Source organism: Lutra lutra, chromosome 8 (assembly GCF_902655055.1).
Source record: "Lutra lutra chromosome 8, mLutLut1.2, whole genome shotgun sequence".
In the NCBI taxonomy this organism is placed as follows: domain Eukaryota; kingdom Metazoa; phylum Chordata; class Mammalia; order Carnivora; family Mustelidae; genus Lutra; species Lutra lutra.
In genome coordinates this window covers 89,643,572-89,661,498 of record NC_062285.1, presented here as the reverse complement: position 1 = coordinate 89,661,498, position 17,927 = coordinate 89,643,572, and the positions used below count along the sequence as shown (strand labels likewise).

The following is a 17,927-nucleotide window of genomic DNA, read 5'->3' as shown; positions in this document are numbered from 1 at the left end:
AGGAGTCTTCCCCTAGAGGCACTTGAACTGAAGAATTTGCATAGGACCTCTGAGGACAACTTTTTTTTTCCAGTGCCCCAGATTATTACAATTCCAACATTGATCTTTAGGCCACTGTTTTGATGGTAGAGCCCTAGAAGGGGAAAAATGTCTGGGACCAAGGTGTTGTTTTGGATCTCTGGACTTGGAGCTGCTGTAGCTGTAAAGGCAACAATGGCAGATTGGTGTTCAGTCTTACTTGAACTTCCTTTCAAAAGGCTCCCCAGTAGCCATGTGTTCAGTCGAGTTGGTGGCCTCCTATCCTATTCTTTGCCTTTTTATTAGCCCACGGATCTCTGGGGACAATGCATTTACAAACAGAGCACCCACAGCAAGCTGGGTGACCTCATTTATCGTCTGGAATCCAGAAGGCTGAAGGAAGAGCCTCCAGCCACCTCCAGATGCCACAGGTTCATCTTTCTTTTGTTTGCTAGGAATGGCTTTTAAAAAGATTTGCTCCTGTTCTGGGAGCTTTTTCTGATTTATAAAGAGGTCCATGCTGGAGACAGGATAGCTCAAATATCATTCTGCTTCTCACACCCATTTTGGGGCTTCGCCAGGTCCTCCCAACACGTGTGCCAGCTGATAAAGATCTGGCAGCCTGGGGTCCTGGGCTTTGATAAGGATTTCAAATTCTTTTAAAAACTTCTGAGGATCCTGCTTGGTTGAGGAAATTCTCTAAATGTGACCCTTAGTTTTTGTCTTTGACCAAGACGTGAAAGATAGCCGAGGAGGATGGCCTGCCAGCTCAGGTGGTTGTATTTTTAAAGGTCTCTTCAGAGTATCTCTTTAAAGTGTCTCTTCAGAGCAAAAAGGCAGTTCAGATAGAGAATTAGCAGACCCAGATGACCTCAAAGATAGAAGGGTGGAGGGGTGCGGCAGGTATCCTGTCAGTCCTGTCCTCTCTTGTCTTACGTACCTCTTTTGTGTTTTTAATTTTTCTTAGCCTTTCAATAACGAGCCTTTCAATAAAACTATTTTAGAATCTTGAAGCCCTTGGAAGAAGCTTCTGCACACCAATCAAAACAGGCATCCCTCTCTGTTAGCTTCATTTGGGAAGTCTTACTTTCAAGTGCATTTCTTAATGAACAATTTTGTCTAATTGGAATGTTCCCCATATTGGCCATTGTAATTCCAGCTTATTTTTATTAAAAAATTTCCATCTTATTACATGTCTGCAAATTCTGGATCTAAAGTTCTTAGAAAATAAGCTGGCGTGCGAGAAGGTGGCATGCTTGACTCTTTAGAATTTAAGGATCCTAATTGCTAAGAGTTGGGGTTTCTGAACTTTTGTATCAACATGGACAGGACTGGAGGAGATTATGCTGAGTGAAATAAGTCAAGCAGAGAGAGTCAATTATCATATGGTTTCACTTGTGGAGCATAAGGAATCACACGGAGGACACTGGGAGATGGAGAGGAGAAGTGAATTGGGGGAAATCAGAGGGGGAGACAAACCGTGAGAGACTGTGGACTCTGAGAAACAAACTGGGTTTGGGAGGGGAGAAGGGTGGGAGGTTGGGTGAGCCTAGTGGTGGGTATTGAGGAGGGCATGTATTGCATGGAGCACTGGGTGTGGTGCATAAACAATGAATTTTGGAACACACACAAAAAAATTAAATTAAAATAAATTAAATTTTTTTTAAAAAGAGCTGGGGTTTCTTTTTTTTTTTTTTTTTAAGAGATTATTTATTGTCAGAGAGAGAGCCAAGTGAGAGCTAGCAGAGGCAGAGTGGCAGGCTGAGGCAGAGGGAGAATCAGGCTCCCTGCCAAGCAAGGAGCCCGATGTGGGACTTGATCCCAGAATGCTGGGATCATGACCTGAGCCAAAGGCAGCCACTTAACTAACTGAGCCACCCAGGCGTCCCGAGTTTGGGTTTCTTGAAGCCAGACTAATACCTAAAAGGAATGTGCAGTGTAGGGTTAGGGATTGTGGGTATCTTAAGGTGTACCTCATTGCAGTTTTTTGAGGCTGGCAGGTGACCTAGTGTCCATCTAACTTGTGCTATGACCAACCTATTCTACCATGACAGTCTTCTGGAGGTGGCAAGCATTCCAGCAACCTTTAAATGCTTGACGGTGTCCACCAATGTTTGCAGTTTTTTGGCCTCCAAGATCCCTGCTCAAAATAGCCTTTAATCTATACAAAACAAGACAAGCAAATGTGCACCTTAAGACGTTGGCAGTACTGCATCCTGGCCACAAGAAGGCCCTACGCACAGGACCAACACCCTCAGAAATTTGCAGAGCTTTCTCAACTAGAGAATTATAATATGAAAGGCCATAGGCTTGGCTCTGGGCAGACTTTTCTGCCAGCTCAGCTGGGCTCTGATCAAATATGCTCCTGTAACTGGGCCCTGGGAAAATAGGCCAGCTCAGTTGGTTCTGGGCATTACTGTCTGTCAGTGCAAGCTGACCTGTCCTGTAAGGGAAAGTCGGTTAGACTGGTAGCTCAAATGCAAAAAAAGAGCCTCTCAGACCAAGAGGAGCTGACCCAAATCCTCCAAAATGGCAAGAAAGACTGTGAACTCAAAAGATTCGTAGGTACTATGCCCGTGTTTTTTTTCATCCTTGGATGCAGCCAGAAGTTTGCTTCAGATCCTGTCACTGCCATCAAATCTGTTTAAAAAAACAAACTTCAGCCTAGTTTGAAGATCTAATTGGCGTTATTAAATGGTTCATGAATTAGGCAGCATCCCATCTAGCAAATAGACTGGGTTCCAAGGAATCCTACAAAATGGAAAGTTTTAATAGAAGGAGAATGGGGGCAAGAAAGTTATTGGCAAAAGAAAAGGATTGCTCTAGGTGAGGCTGCTTTCTGGGTGGAAAACCAAAGTGTCTTATGCAGAATGCCTCATCTTTCTTTAGGGAAAGACTGGACTCAGTGGGCAGACTGAAAAAGTCCTATCAACCCTGGAAAAATTGCCAAGTGACCGGGTAAAACTACATTTCAGTGGGAAGTTAAAACTACAATTAGGGGCGTCTGGGTGGCTCAGTGGGTTAAAGCCTCTGCCTTTGGCTCAGGTCATAATCCCCGGGTCCTGGGATCGAGACCCACATGGGGCTCTCTGCTTGGCGGAGAGCCTGCTTCCCCCCTACCCCCTCTGCCTGCCTCTCTGTGTACTTGTGATCTCTGTCTGTCAAATAAACAAATAAAATCTTTAAAAAAAAAAAAAAACCTACAATTAGATTGAATATTAAGCCCAAGTTTGTGAACTGAGGTCTAAGTGACACCATTTTGGGTCTGTGGTTTTCTTTTTTAACAGACCGTGTTTCTTAGTCATACTTTCCCTCGTAATTCTCGTAACTGGTTGGTTACCCACCCTCAGTCTTATCCTGTTCCTTCTACAATTACCTTAGAAATCACCTTGAGTTACCAGGTGCTGAATCTCATGGGGCTGACTGCACGCTAGAGTGGCAGCAGGGCCACAACTAGTAAGACTGAGATTGGAGAGTGTGGAATAGGATGTTTGAGACTGAACAGTATAAACAAATCTTCCAGATAAATCTCACAACAGTAAGTCAGGCTCATGTACCAGTCCTATTGTCAGTTAAATATATAGAAAGAAAGATTTTTTGGACATGGTAAACATGCTCAAGCTGGCTGAAATTGACCTGCCAATTAACTACAGTGCATGGATAGATACATATTCTGGAATTTAACCAGTCCTTTTCAGAAGATGTTTACACAAAGAAGCCAGAAATCAAAGGTTTGGATAATCCATGAATATTGTTATCCAAACACATAGATAGATATCATAAGCGATCTATGGTGAAAGATTCAGTGTGTCTTTGCATAAGGAAGTATATTATTCTCCTCTTGCTGCTACAATAATCACAAACAGCAGCTGAAACAATACAAATTTGTTATACCATTCTGGAGAGCAGAAGCTTGAAATGGGTTCCACTGGTCTAAAGCCAAAATGGAATAAAATCAATGTGTAGGCAAGGGTGCATTCTTCCTTCCTGGGTGCTGTAGGGGATACTGCATTCCTTGCTTTTTATAGCCCTAGCACCTGGCTACATTCCTTAGCTCTAGGCCCCTTCTCTTCTTCCAAGCCAGCAATCACAGTACTTTGATTTCTGCTTTCATTTTCCTATTTCCTTCTCTTAATCTCTCCTGCTTCCCTCTTCCATTTAAAAGAACCCTTACGATTACAACAGGCCCACCTGGATAATTGAAGACATCTCCACATTTCAACATCAACTGATTAGCAACATTAATTATATCTGTAACCTTACTGTTCTTGCTATGTAACATGATCATAGGTTCTGGGGATTTAGAATGTGGACACTACTGAGGGGCCATTATGCTGTCTACAACAGAAGGGAGGGAGGAAGGTCATTAAACGTAACAAGGTTAGTATCATTGACAGTGAGTCTACCTACATGCAAAGAATATTGGGGTCATAGGAGGATGCATGTGTGTGATAGAATTCATTTTATTGTTGATATAGAGATTGGGAATGGCTATGCTAATTTTCAAGACTTATCTTTGGGGCTGGCCACAACTGTCATGCTCATCTAAATCTAACCATACAGAAAGCTGCCCCATTCCTGGCACTTTCAGCTGTATAAAAGTCTGGGTTACTTTGCTTTAATTTAAAATTTAAATATCCTGACTACTACAAGAAAATCCACACCCTGCAGTTCCATTTTAACAAGGATTTTGGAACTAGGACAGTTCTAGACTTACATACTAGCCCGAATAGAAGATAAAGTTGAATCTCAATCCTGGCTCTGGCCTTTACAAATTCTGAGTTTTTTTGCTAAGATGACTACACAAAACATTGATAGAACATGGAGACATTTTTGACATTAATTACTGAAATTCAAGATGTAGCTGAATGTGGCTCAGAATTTAAGAATGGCAGGTATTAGGTATTAAAATGCAAGGAAATATATGAAATCCAGACATTAAAAGAAAGTATATGGAGGGTGAGAGGGAGGAACTAGGCAAGGTGACAATGGACTAAGTTCCCACTTGGAGAGGACGTTTGAAGATGGAACATCCCTTCGGATTATATTACCTACTCAGTGAAAAGAAAATAAGTTGAATTTAAATGATAGGTGCTTTTATCATAATGAAACGTATTTATATCATGAGTCTTATTGTAACAGGAGTCTTCCAAAGGTAAAATTCAGAGAAGTAAAGCTAGGAGGGGGGGGAAATACGAACCAAAAAGTGCACATAAAGTGCACATAAAAAACTGCCTGCCCAGGAGTTTCAAGAAAGACAGAGTAAATGGTCCAATAAGACTCCAGTGAAAAGATGAGTGCAACCCATTAAGGAACTAAAACAGAAAGGACTTATTGATAAGCAGAAAATTGTGAGAAGTTTATATATAGGACAGATGTGGGGACTTGTTGGGGAGAGGGGGGAACAGAATTTACAGAATTCCAGAAAAGGTGACAGTGAAATATAAATCCAAGTGGAGCTCTCTATAATCTTTAAGATCTTACTATAGATGGAGAATTCCAAGTAAGAGTAGAAAATTGAGACTCAGGTATGCAAGGACATAAATGTGGCTTAGAATTGCTTTTATGATGTATGGGATGCTACAGTAGATTGCTTAAGTTGGTCTCAAATTCTTCAGCCTATAACAGTGTTGTATCTTCTCACTGTGAGAGGGATGATCTGATCTATTCTTTGACTCTGTGCTCAGCCATGTGATTTGCTTTGGCCAGTTAGATGCTGGCACGTATTTTGTCAGCATTCTTTCATTGCTGGACTTACATCACTGGGGCTTGCATATCAGGCTTTGTTCACCCTTCACTTCTACGATCACCATGAGAAAGTTACGTCTAGACTAGTGAACTGGTCCAGGGAGAAGAATGGAAGATATGAGAAGCCAAGTTGCTCCATCAGGTCCAGCTTTGATCAACTAGTTTCCAGTTAGCCCCCAGACACATAACTGGAAATCTGATGCATATATCTAGGCAAGCCCAGCACAGATCACTGGTCTCCAGAAATATATAGAAATAAACTATTATTGTTGTCTATCACTGAGTTTTGTGGTTGTTACACAATATAAGCTGACTGGTACAAAAATTGGTAGTAGAACCTGGCTATAATAGAACAAAAGCTTAAATATATGGCATTGATTCTGAGGAAACTGATACAAAAGGCTATAAAAACAGTGGCACATTAGGCACTTTTGAAATATTTGCAATTCTATTTTTAAGACAACTTGGAAGACAGAAAATGAATGAAATTAACTTTTTTATCTGAGTGAAGAAGCTGTGAGGCAAAACATTGTAGGCATCAAATGACTGCTCCTAGCTGCCTATTATTTGGTAAGAGATGGACTCCAAAGAAACTGTACGTTTTGCAAAGAAAATTTAGAGAAGACACAGACTATGTAACCTTCAGGTTGCTCACCCTGCAGAATGTATTTTCCATCTTTTAATCTTTCAATCTGGGTAGTTATCTTCTAATTCACTAATTCTTTCTCTTCCACTGTGTCTGACTGGTTGTTAAATTAATTACTTAGACATTGTCCAAATTATGTACATAAACATTTCAAGTACATATCATTAAATGAGGCACATGATGATGATGATGATGGCAGCTAAATGGGAAACCGGTAAATGACAGATGTGATTTTACAGGACTTTCTAAGTGGCAGACTTCACTGTCATAGAACACTTCCCCTTGGCCTTAGGATATTTACACCAGTCTGAGCACTGGGGCTTAGCCTGAAAGAACACCTTCACCTACTACTTCAACAAGGACAACTGAAAACCAACATATTTATAATGATTTACATTCTATTTTTTTCCTTTACAACACTCTAAATACTGTGACCAAAGTAACCTCAACCACTACGTTGCTTTTATTGTATTTTCATACAGACGTATACATCCTCTGTGTAAACACAGAGTAAATTTCTTTCATATTTTAATAGTATCATTAGCAAGCAAAATTCTCCCACCTGTTTATTTGCATTTCTAGCTACTGTGATTAAATCTGGGTTATTGTATTACAGTAGTCAAAGTCAAAGCACTATATATACACACACATATCCAAACGCTACACTGAATATGTATTATGCTTTACAAAATTATGTGTCTTTTCCCTAACAAAGAACTAAAAAACATTACAATTTGTTCATTTGCAGTGTTTCATAGTATTCTATTGTATCAGGATACCATAATCTGTTTATCCACTTTATCATAATGGACATTTGTATGACTTCTCAATTTCAACTATTAAGAGAAGTAGTAATATGCACATTTTTGTGTATATATCCTGGTGCCCAAGTACCAAACATTCTCCAGTGAATATAAATAGGACTGCAATGAATATGTCTCAGAATACGCATCTTCACCTTCATTACAAAATGCCATACTGTTGCACAAAGCCTGAGTGAAAGGTAGCTGAACTCACCATGACAAACATCTTGGCCTGATTGTTATCTCTGTATCTTAAGGAAGATCCAACTTGCTATTGGAGTGGAAATAAGTAAATGGTGAAGAGGAGGAGGAAGGCTGTCACCATTTTCATGGCCCTTGTATGGGTCTCTACTGGAGTCCCTCAACCCCATCAGGTTGAGCTGCAAATTCCTGGTGTCTCACCAAGAACAGAAACAAAAAGAGCAAGTGGTCAGGAACAGGAGAAAGGGAATACATAGGATAAGGTAGGAAGTAGAAGACCTTTTAAGACCAAAAATTTTACTTATGTCTAAATGCAAAGTCATGTGTCTCTCATGTACTCCATAGGTACTCCTCCACCAGTCACCTTCGTTCAGAAGTTAACAGACTATAAGAACAAAGGCCCCAGGGAGAGCACGAGACCCATTCTGTTCTCTCTCCACTTCAGGCTGATGAAAAACAAGTGGGAGAACTTGGCTTTCTCAAGGAAGCAGAAAATGTTAGGCAGGTGGCAAACCAGGGAGGTCAGTGATTAGTTACTACTGCTGCTTCCTGACGGCGCCCGGGAGAAGAATGAGGCATAAACAAGTCAGCTGCAAGAGAAAGGGAGCAGGGGACAACAGCAGAAAAGACAGTTGCCCGGAACACCTCCTCAGTCCCGTTTTTCTCAGCTATAGACATTAATCAACAAAGGAGCCAAAGAAGGCTAATATTAATCATATGCCTTGTAGATAAACAAGAAGGAAGGCAAAATATATCTGGTCAAGCAGTATAAAGTTTATAGTTGAGCAAGCACATTCAAAGGGCTCATTTAATTAGCCACAGGTACTCTCGGGGGGAAGGGGAGATAACGGAAAAATGAAGTAGGCGCCGTTCTGCACTGAGTGAGCCGGGCATCCCCAGCTGCTCGGCTTTAAGGGCATATATCATCCTCTCCCCCAGAGGCCTGTTGCCAGTATATGCTTTTCTTACGGCTGTAGATATCTAAGCCTTGGTAACTAGTACGGTGCTTGGTAACTAGTATATATTCCCTGAGTATATAATTTCTCATGGGTTATATTTTATGTAATACATTGTTCTGAGGGACAGTTACAACTACCAATGAATAGTAACCACTTTTGCTATTCTTTTACCAGTGGCATAGGGATGTGGAGACAGTCCATCATAAATCAGTCAGTCAAATAGTGTTACTCACTGTTGAGTGACTCTGGCCATAGCCAAGCTGGTTAAGGATGAAATCAGTTGATGAGACTTTCCCATTCTTGACCTTTCAATGCAGTTTGCCAGTCCAATGAACCCATTTCCCTACATTCCTGAGATGGCTTCTCCTGCTGCCACTACCACAAAGAGATCTTCAGTCCAGCTCACAGTTCCATGAAAATATTTCCGATGTGGTGCCTCAGTGATGGCTCCATAGCTAAACAGTCGCAGGTTGACATCCACTTGGAGATGTTTGCATCCTAATTCCAGAAAGGACAACCCAAATTCTGCTATGTCATATAGTCTCAGAGACCTTCACAAAAGAATAGTTCATTCTATTGATACTGTGATTCCAGGGCTAAACCAAACAGTTCTGGGAAGAGATATGAAGCTTCATGAATACCCCTCTTATGACTTAGTCAGCTACTACCTAATTTCCAGAGTAAATGCTAATCAATCCCCACTGATCCTTGCACCAGCTGAAAATGTCCATTTGTGCTAATGATTCAAGGGATGAAATCAGGTATGAAAACATGCAAGTATGAGAGATTATTTCCCCCTAAGTTCTACTTTCATATTCCCTGAGTCATTCATTTGAATGCAAAATGTTTTAGAGTTTGAATAGAAATTGCTAGAAAAAAATTTCATGTAATTGTTGTCATTGTCACTCATTCTACCTATGAAGGATTTTTATGGATTTAATGTGACTTGTAGGAATAATTTAAATAGTTCAAATAGCACACTCAAGCTCTAGAACAAGTAAGTATAAATAATTAGTTGCATAATATTGTAAGAGCTAAATCAGAAGTTATAAGCAACAGATGCTGGGAATATACATGAGGAAGCTACAGATGCTACAGTGCCGAATCAGCTATGCTTTTATGTGGATAGGAACACTCAGGGGGAACCTGAGTTCTTTAGAGTTTATGAGGAAAGAGAAAAAAAGAGCTGATATTCAAGACAGATACAGTGCTGGTATAAATTATCAAAGTGGCACAAACGAGCTAGACCATGCTTCTAAAGGCAGAAACTGTTTTACAATAACTTATTGGCTATTTTGATTGTAATGGTGCTAAGTGCTCTCCGACAGCCATGTCCTCAACTGCATCTCGTTTTCGTCTGGGCCGAGAGGCTGTACTTCCCAGCTTCCCTTACAGGTGGTTGTGGCCATGTGGCTGAAATCCGAACAAGGACATATGAGTGAAAATGATGTGCATCATTTACAGGTCCATCCCCAAAAAAGATCTCCCCATGAACACTCCTCCATAAACCTTCTTCCTCACTGCTGGCAGGAATGGGTATGACCCCAAGTCAATCTTGGAAGCTACATGTTAAAGATGGAATACGTTCACTCAGCCTAATTCCCAGGTAACTGTATGGAGAAGGCTCCTCAAACACTGTGAAAAAAAACGGGGCGCCTGGGTGGCTCAGTGAGTTGAGCCTCTGCCTTTGGCTCAGGTCGTGGTCCCGGGGCCCCAGGGTCCCGGGGTCCTGGGATCGAGCCCTGGGTCGGGCTCTCTGCTCAGCGGGGAGCCTGCTTCCTCCTCTCCCTCTCTCTGCCTGCCTCTCCACCTCCTTGTGATCTGTCAGATAAAAAGTTGGATCTTTAAAAAAAAAAAAAAAACACTGTGAAAAAAGCAATTTAAGTCTACATTATGTATGAGTCATTTGGTTTGGGAGCCGACTTGTGACACAATGTGGGCAGGTTTCAAAGCATTTGGATCATGCAGATACAAATTTTGGAGGCTGGAAACATGCAGCGTTCCACGTGCAGTGGCAAAGTCTTCCAAAATGCTACATATAAAAATCTTTAAAGCAGGCCCTGTTTATGTTGTCTTAGCCCTAGTGGAAGTGGTTGATTAGACCTAAAATGTTGTGCTAAAGCTGTTTTTAGCAAGGTATTCCAAGACAAGATGAGAAAGGAATGACACGGTTGGGTTGCAAACAGAAAAGGAAGAGTGAGTTCAGAAATTTGGGGTTTCATAGGTTTGTAAAAATCTCACAGCTCTTGGTCTCAAATAAATAAAACTGAAGAAAAATCCTTAATGGACAAAGGCCCATTAAGATTTTTTAGTTAATCATGGAAACTATTCCTTATAGAAAAAACCAGACCAAGGGTTTAAACTTCTGACATAAGCCCATTACTTCAGATGGCTTCCAGATAGCTTCTACTGAAGTTGAAGTAGTCATGCATAGGTAAGCTAATTAATTAATTGCTTAAGGAAGACATTTATGTAAGGGAAATCTTTGTCTCTGGACATCTGACTGAAAGCAAACAGATTAAACAAAACTTCCTAAATATTTGGGATAATTGTACTTGTTGAGTGTGACAGTGAAATCTGTGATATCTGAATGACATACTGGATTCTAAATTTGTTTATCAGGGAGTAGGCTTGAAATCTGGACCTTGTTCAGGAGCGTTTCTTCCCCAACATCTACTTCAGATGTAGCCAAGGAGAATAATAATTATGAAGACCATCCAGAAGGTGGAGCCAGGAGCCACAGAAAATGAAGAATAAGGGAGTTCCTCCCAGAGCCCAGACACAGGGACTATCAGGAACTTCTCAGCAAAGTCACTGCCAGGGGCTTCCCAGTATCTACCCAGATTTTGTCGCTGCTATGGACAATCGAGAGCCACAGACCCCCTATTCTCTTTGCCAAATGAAAGGCGTTTACTTTGTCCAGCAAGCCTGACCCTAACCATTCATTTTTTGGTTGGAGGTGGAGGATGGAGGAAGGCACCCATTTGTGTTTTCTGTGTTCATTTGTCATCGGACTATGAGGGACACCAACCAGTAATCATGTAGAGAACTGCTTATCACCGCAAATTCCTGGATTCTAAACTGACAGAACTTAAATACAGAACTTTGAGTTGTGTCCCCAGGAAAGGGGTGTGACTTTGTCCCATGAGTGGGGAAAGGGGTACATCTGGTGATTTAAAAACAGGCATGGAGACTGTGGCAGACACAATGAGGCAGACCAAAATCCTTATTTTATTCTTCCTCCTAAGCATGCATAAGACATTCCCCAGCCTTCTTTGCAGTTAGATGTGATCAAATGACTAAGTGCTAGACACTGCAGTATGAGAAGTAATGTGTGAAAACTCCACACCTACCCCATACTGTCCACTCCAAAGACACACACACACACACACACACACACACACACACAGAATACCTCTGGAGCAACCATGGAAAATCAGTTGAAATATCATTAAGATGGTGACAACAGAAAGCTCCTGAATGTCTCTCCTCTCACAGCATATCAAATATGCAGCTACACATGGATCAATTCCCTCTAAGAAAAATGCAGACTAATTGAGTGACTCCTACACACTGGGAAACTTAGAATATATCCACATCAAAACAAGTAGGAAAGGCTGAAACACACTTTCAGCATGAGTCTCACCCCTGCACAGCACCAAACTGGAGGGAACCCCCAACTCCCAGATTATCCTGAAAGAGCAAAAAGTTTAGGCCAACTTTTAACACTGCCAGCCAAGAAATGCTCTCCCAAATCACTTAGCTCTAAGATCTTGTACAGGGCTTGCATCTAGGCCTACAGGACTATATCAGACAAAGAAACAATTGTTAACAGGCATGCTAGCCCTCCCTGCCGTAATCTCTCCCCACCCCCAGACTCAGTGCAGAGGCACCAAGAGAAAACACCGATTTCCAGGTTTCTCCCTAAGAGGAATTTGCAGACTTTCACAGCTGCTGCCTGAGGATATGGCTTCTAATCAGCCTGTATGTTGGAACTACCTATGATCCTCCCAGGAGACTGACAGAGGAGCAGGGCACATCACCCACTGTTTCCTCCCAGATCACTTCAACAATAAAACCAAAGCTCCAACTTCTCACTACAAGCATATCCAGACATCCAGCATCCCAGCTTTTATGACTAGCTCTGGAACTGGCAGGATTCAGCATCCACAAATCCCTGGGGACCACACAAACTAAAGAGGTGGTTCTACATGTGCACACAAAGATTCCCAGTAACTATCACCTCTGCTAAAGCACAAAGTAGGCAAAAACACCCAGCTCTGCTTCTCCCTGATAGGGTTTAGCCTGCATATCTAATGTCCTGACTTCCCAATTGCTGCATGAAGGTCGGACCTGCATCAAGGAGCTGAAGGGCAAAGTAATTAGTTCTCCAGGAGCTTGACTAAGGGACACTGCTGGTCTTCACATACCATCATCTGCTGGGAGCCATTAAGAACAAAGACAGTGGCATGGCAATCACAAAGGTTTGAGTGGCAACCATGAGCTTGGGGTGGGAAGATTGAAAGTTCTCAAATAACCTAATGTATACTTCAAGGAACTACCAAAAGACAAAAACAAAACAAAACAACACCATTAACAAGGAGTATAAATGAAAAGCAGAGACTATACAAACAGTAGGAAAAAACTCAAACAACCACCTGGTTACAAGATATACAAAACTGACAAATCTTAACCCAGACTCAATTAAGAGACAAGGCTCAAATAAATAAAATTAAAATGAAAGAAGACGTATTATACCTGATAACTACAATAGTGAGAATTTGCCAATATAATCCTTTGCAGACCCAGTGGCACTTACCTTTAAACTCTTCCAAAGGATCTTAAGACCAACCAGGTCATTAAACAGTAGTAAATGGGGAGGGGGCAGGGAGCTGCCTGGGTGGCTCAGTCGGTTAAGTGTCTGATCCTTGATTTTGCCTCAGGTGGTTATCTCAGGGTGGTGAGATGGAGCACCAAGTAGGGCAGTTTGCTTGAGATCCTCTCCTCCTTCCTCTGCCCCTCCCCAACCATGCACTCACCCCCACTCTCTCTCTCTCTCAAAAAAAAAAAAAAAAAAAAAGTACTAAATTGGGAATATTGAGTCAAAAAAGGGGGAATAAGCAAGATTAGAAAAGGAAGGTTCAATGAGTACCCAATGGAGTATCAACCAGAAAAATGGTTTAAGATGTGTTACTGCTAACAGCTTACTTACATATGCCTATTAGGCAAAAAAATATGGATCAGTTATTCAAAGGACAGAATAAAAACCAGAACCATGAAAAATATTGGTCCTATTCCACCTTCCACTGTCAGTTTCACCTGATGGAAATCCTTCATCGGCTTTAGAGCATTATTGATTAAGAGAGGGAGTTTCATGACTACTCATATTTGCCCAGTCCTTTCCCACTGAAACAGGACATCTGTTAGTTAGTAAATAGCTGCTATTTGCCCCATGGGCCCAGGAAGAAAGACAGGATTTTCATGGAGTTAAACAGAGCTGGATGTAGGGGGTGGGCTAATAGAGAATGGGTAGAGGAGAATGAATCCACATTGTTTTACATAGTTGGAAATGGAAGATCCAGAAACTTAATGACTTCAGTGACCCTGAATATCTTGATCTATTTATTCTTTTCTCAATTTTCAGAATGGGTAAATTATACTTGTATACTAAAATTAGCACATTTTCTCTTGGTTCGAAGTTGCCATTCATCTTCTATTACAATTCAGAATATTTTCTATTCTCAAATATTCTATTTTATACATTGTCTCAACTGATTGATAATAGTTTTTGTTGTTTTTAAGATTTTAGCGGGAGAAGGAGAAGCCAGCTTCCAGCCAAGCAGGGAGCCCTGGGTTTGATCCCAGAAGCCTAGGATCATGACCTGAGCCGAATACAGCCATTTAACCACTGAGCCACCCAGACACCTCTGGTAATCAGTTCTTTTAAGTGGTGTCAACACAGCATTGCTGGAGTGGTATTAGTATAGCAAAGTAGAAAAAATTCTAGCTGGGAACACGCAATTACATTTTATAAATTTCATGATGGCATGTTATTTGTACCAATCATTATCAGTAGAATATGGAGAAACAGAGGTCCTCTAGGATACATTGACTGTGCTTCAAATAGTCACTACAGCTATTCATGCAGGATGAGATGTGGGATATGTGAACAATGCTTTTTCAGAACTAGATGGTAATTTGGGGATTTTTTTTTTAAAGATTTTATTTATTTATTTGAGAGCGAGACAGTGAGAGAGAGCATGAGGGAGGAGAAGGTCAGAGGGAGAAGCAGACTCCCCATGGAGCTGTGAGCCCGATGTGGGACTCGATCCCGGGACCCTGGGATCATGACCTGAGCCGAAGGCAGTGGTCCAACCAACTGAGCCACCCAGGCGTCCCATTTGGGGATTTTGATCATAAATTACATATCTGAATAATCCCTGAGTGTAGAGATTAAGTTAAAATGTAGATGAGAGAAGATAATGAAATGTGCATCACTTAAACATCAGAAGAGGATGGGGCTATGGGAGATACAATATGACGTTACCCTAAAGTTATTCAGAGTTGAGGTTTTAGTAGTGTTCCAAGCTTTGGGGCCTAGCCATAAGTTACACAGGGGTATCCCCATGCAGAAATGGTAGAAGCTGCCATACCTAATCTGGACTTTTCATGGGTTTACCCGGGTGGGAATGATACTGTACATATGTAACATCCGCCCCCCCCCCAAAAAAATTAAAGTATATGTGTTTCATTTTGTTTTGCCTAAAGGTTTCTGTCACTTGCAATGGAAAGAGTCCTAATACACAGAAAATCCATAGCCTGAGGTTGTGATCCTTTACAGTTGTAGTATGTTATGAACACAGAGACTTTATGTCTGAATTGGTTTATGTAAGGAGTTCACCTGCCCTAATATTAGGGTTAATTTTATGAAATCAAAGGGTGATATTCCTGGCTAATAACCTACATCACATAGCAGACAGACCGGTCTTAAATCTAGAGTTCGACCCTTACAAACTGTGTTCTCTAGGTCAATTCATATTACCTAACTTTACTAAACTTCCTTTCTTCATTTGACAGTGGAAATAATATCTGTTTGGCCGACCATGCATAAGACAATGCGTACGGCATATATACGCATAACCCCTTCCGCACCTGTTTAGCTCCAAGGGCTAAATACCAGTGGGAGCAGCAGACAGGAAGGGGCGGAGCGCCAGCAGCGGCCGTGGCCAGAGCGCCGCTCGGCAGGACACGGAGCCAGCGGGAGGCGCAGGTATGAGCCTGGCGGCTGCGTAATCACCCGAACCCTGCCCCTCGCCGCCCCGGCCGTCGGTCGGAGGTGCACGAAGCCTGTGGTGACTCTCGGCGCTTAACACTGGGGGAGCGGCGACACGAGGTCCATGGCCACCGCGGCGGCTCCGTCTTCCTTGGCCCTCAAAGCCTCCAGCACGGCCGCGGTCCCCAGCTCCTACGGAGTCTTCTGCAAAGGGCTCTCCCGCACCCTGCTCGCCTTCTTCGAGCTGGCGTGGCAGCTGCGCATGAACTTTCCGTACTTTTACGTCGCAGGCTCGGTGATCCTCAACATCCGTCTGCAGGTACACATTTAGTGCCCTTCTTACGCAGCCGACTTCCCGGCCGGGACATGGCCGACTACCAGGAGGCTTGGCGGCGAAACGGAGCTGCGAGCGCAGAGCTCGGGATTCTCGCGAGAGGACTAGAGCGCTCTTTGCGGCTGCGCTGTCGGTCTCTGGTTGAGCGACTGGGCGGTGGCGGAAAGCGGGTAGCGGCTGGAGAGGAAGTCAGCGATTTTCCGGGGAGGGCGAAGAGCTTCAGTTAAGGTCTACGGCAATATTTAAGCTTTGCAACCTTAAAACAAAAACAGAACGAACATGATGCATTATAAAAAAGGAAGGCTACTAAAGTTTTCAGGAAAATTTTAATGTACAACAAACTCATGGTCCAAATTAAAATAAGAAAACATAAATTTCGGGAATATTGGATTGTAAGCAAGACATTGAATGAATAAGAAGCTGAAGATCTTAAAGATATGTGGAAGATAAATACACTTCTTCAACAAGAGAAAACCAAAACCATCAAAAATGTTCAGTGGAAAAGCCCAGCAGTACAGGAAAAGAATCCTAATACCAGATAACGTGAAATGCTGCTGGATTTCGAACAGAGGGTTGGAGTGTAAGAAAGTGGGCTGTCTTTCGGTGTCCCTGTGAGTAGCATGTAGTTCAAGACCTTGGAGCCAACGAGAAGGAAATCCAGTCACAGCCCTAAGCTTGGCTACTTCGTGAATAATATTTAATAATTGTAATTAGTATAAATGATGTTTCTTGTTTTCATCTGTTGAGGTAATACTTAATTGTGGTTACATGTTACCAGCTTTGATAATGGAAAAGTACAGTTTACCAGCAGGGATGTTGAAAGTGGGGAGGGAAAAGTAAATGAAATGATGGTGTCCTTATAAAGTGGGAAGTTGAGAGGTATACAGTTGGTTGTCAGTGGGGAAGGAGGCATTTTATTATTTAAAGAGTAAATGACAAAGGGAGTATGCTATTAAGTTGCTAAAATCATAATCATGTTGTTATAAAAGGAAAGAAAATAGGGGAGAACAGCACGAATTCCTAAGAAATGCCTAAAGATAGCAAGTTAGTTGGAATGCCTCACAAAGGAAAACAGAGTACTGGTGTGTTTGAATATAAAGACGAAATTTATAATCTTTCAGAGTCTGGAGATGAATTGGTGGGCTGCAACTTTTTTAAAAATTAAGGAAATAAATCCGTTATGAGACAGGAAAATTCAGAGTTTTTTAAGAACAGCATTGCAGGGGCGCCTAGGTGACTCAGTAGGTTAAAGCCTCTGCCTTTGGCTCAGGTCATGGTCTCAGGGTCCTGGGATCAAGCCCCACATGGGGAGGGGGGGGTCTCTGCTCAGCGGGGACCCTGCTTCCTCCTCTCTCCCTGCCTGCCTCTCTGACTACTTATGATCTCTATCAAAAAAAAAAAAAAAACCACCACCAACAACATTGCATACTTCAGTGGTGAATAATACTGGTCATATAAAGTCAGTCATGATGTAAATACTGAATACTAATACAACAAGAAATGATTATGTAACATTGGGGGATTGGAGAGGGGAGAGGTGTGTGTAATAGGAAAGAATCAGTCAAGATCTAATACAGAGAAGTCAATAAAAAAAACATTCAAAAACTAGTAAGAAGTGGTTGTCTCTGGAGAAAAAAGGATTACTGTCTTTCATTATCAATCTAACAGTATTATTTTTTTTTCTTAATTGTACATATGTATTTCTCTGATTAAAACTTGTTTTAAATAAGTTTCATTTTTAAAAGTTCCCCCCAGGAGGCGCCTGGGTGGCTCAGTGGATTAAAGCCTCTGCCTTCGGCTCAGGTCATGATCCCAGGATCCTGGGATCGAGCCCCGCATCAGGCTCTCTGCTTGGGAGGGAGCCTGCTCCCCCACCCCGCCCCCCGCCTGCCTCTCTGCCTACTTGTGATCTCTCTCTCCCGGTCAAATAAATAAAATCTTAAAA

At 42.0% G+C, this 17,927-nt stretch overlaps 1 protein-coding gene and 1 long non-coding RNA gene across 2 annotated transcripts; one reads left to right on the top strand and one right to left on the bottom strand.

Moving 5' to 3' along the window:
• Positions 1-5,529: 5,529 nt before the first annotated feature.
• On the bottom strand, positions 5,530-17,525 carry LOC125107279 (uncharacterized). The gene is made up of 3 exons (XR_007129500.1): positions 17,393-17,525; positions 6,655-6,657; positions 5,530-5,541 (listed from the first exon to the last, which is right to left on the bottom strand). It is a non-coding gene; the product is annotated as an uncharacterized LOC125107279 (long non-coding RNA).
• On the top strand, positions 15,504-17,163 carry SMIM10L1 (small integral membrane protein 10 like 1). Its single transcript, XM_047742228.1, has one exon. It carries the CDS (start codon positions 15,773-15,775, stop codon positions 15,977-15,979), a length of 207 nt encoding a protein of 68 aa, XP_047598184.1. The 5' UTR covers positions 15,504-15,772; the 3' UTR covers positions 15,980-17,163.
• Positions 17,526-17,927: the final 402 nt, after the last annotated feature.

Excerpts from the sequence above, each read along its gene's own strand:
- SMIM10L1 (XM_047742228.1), top strand. The coding sequence starts at position 15,773 with ATGGCCACCGCGGCGGCTCCGTCTTCCTTGGCCCTCAAAGCCTCCAGC.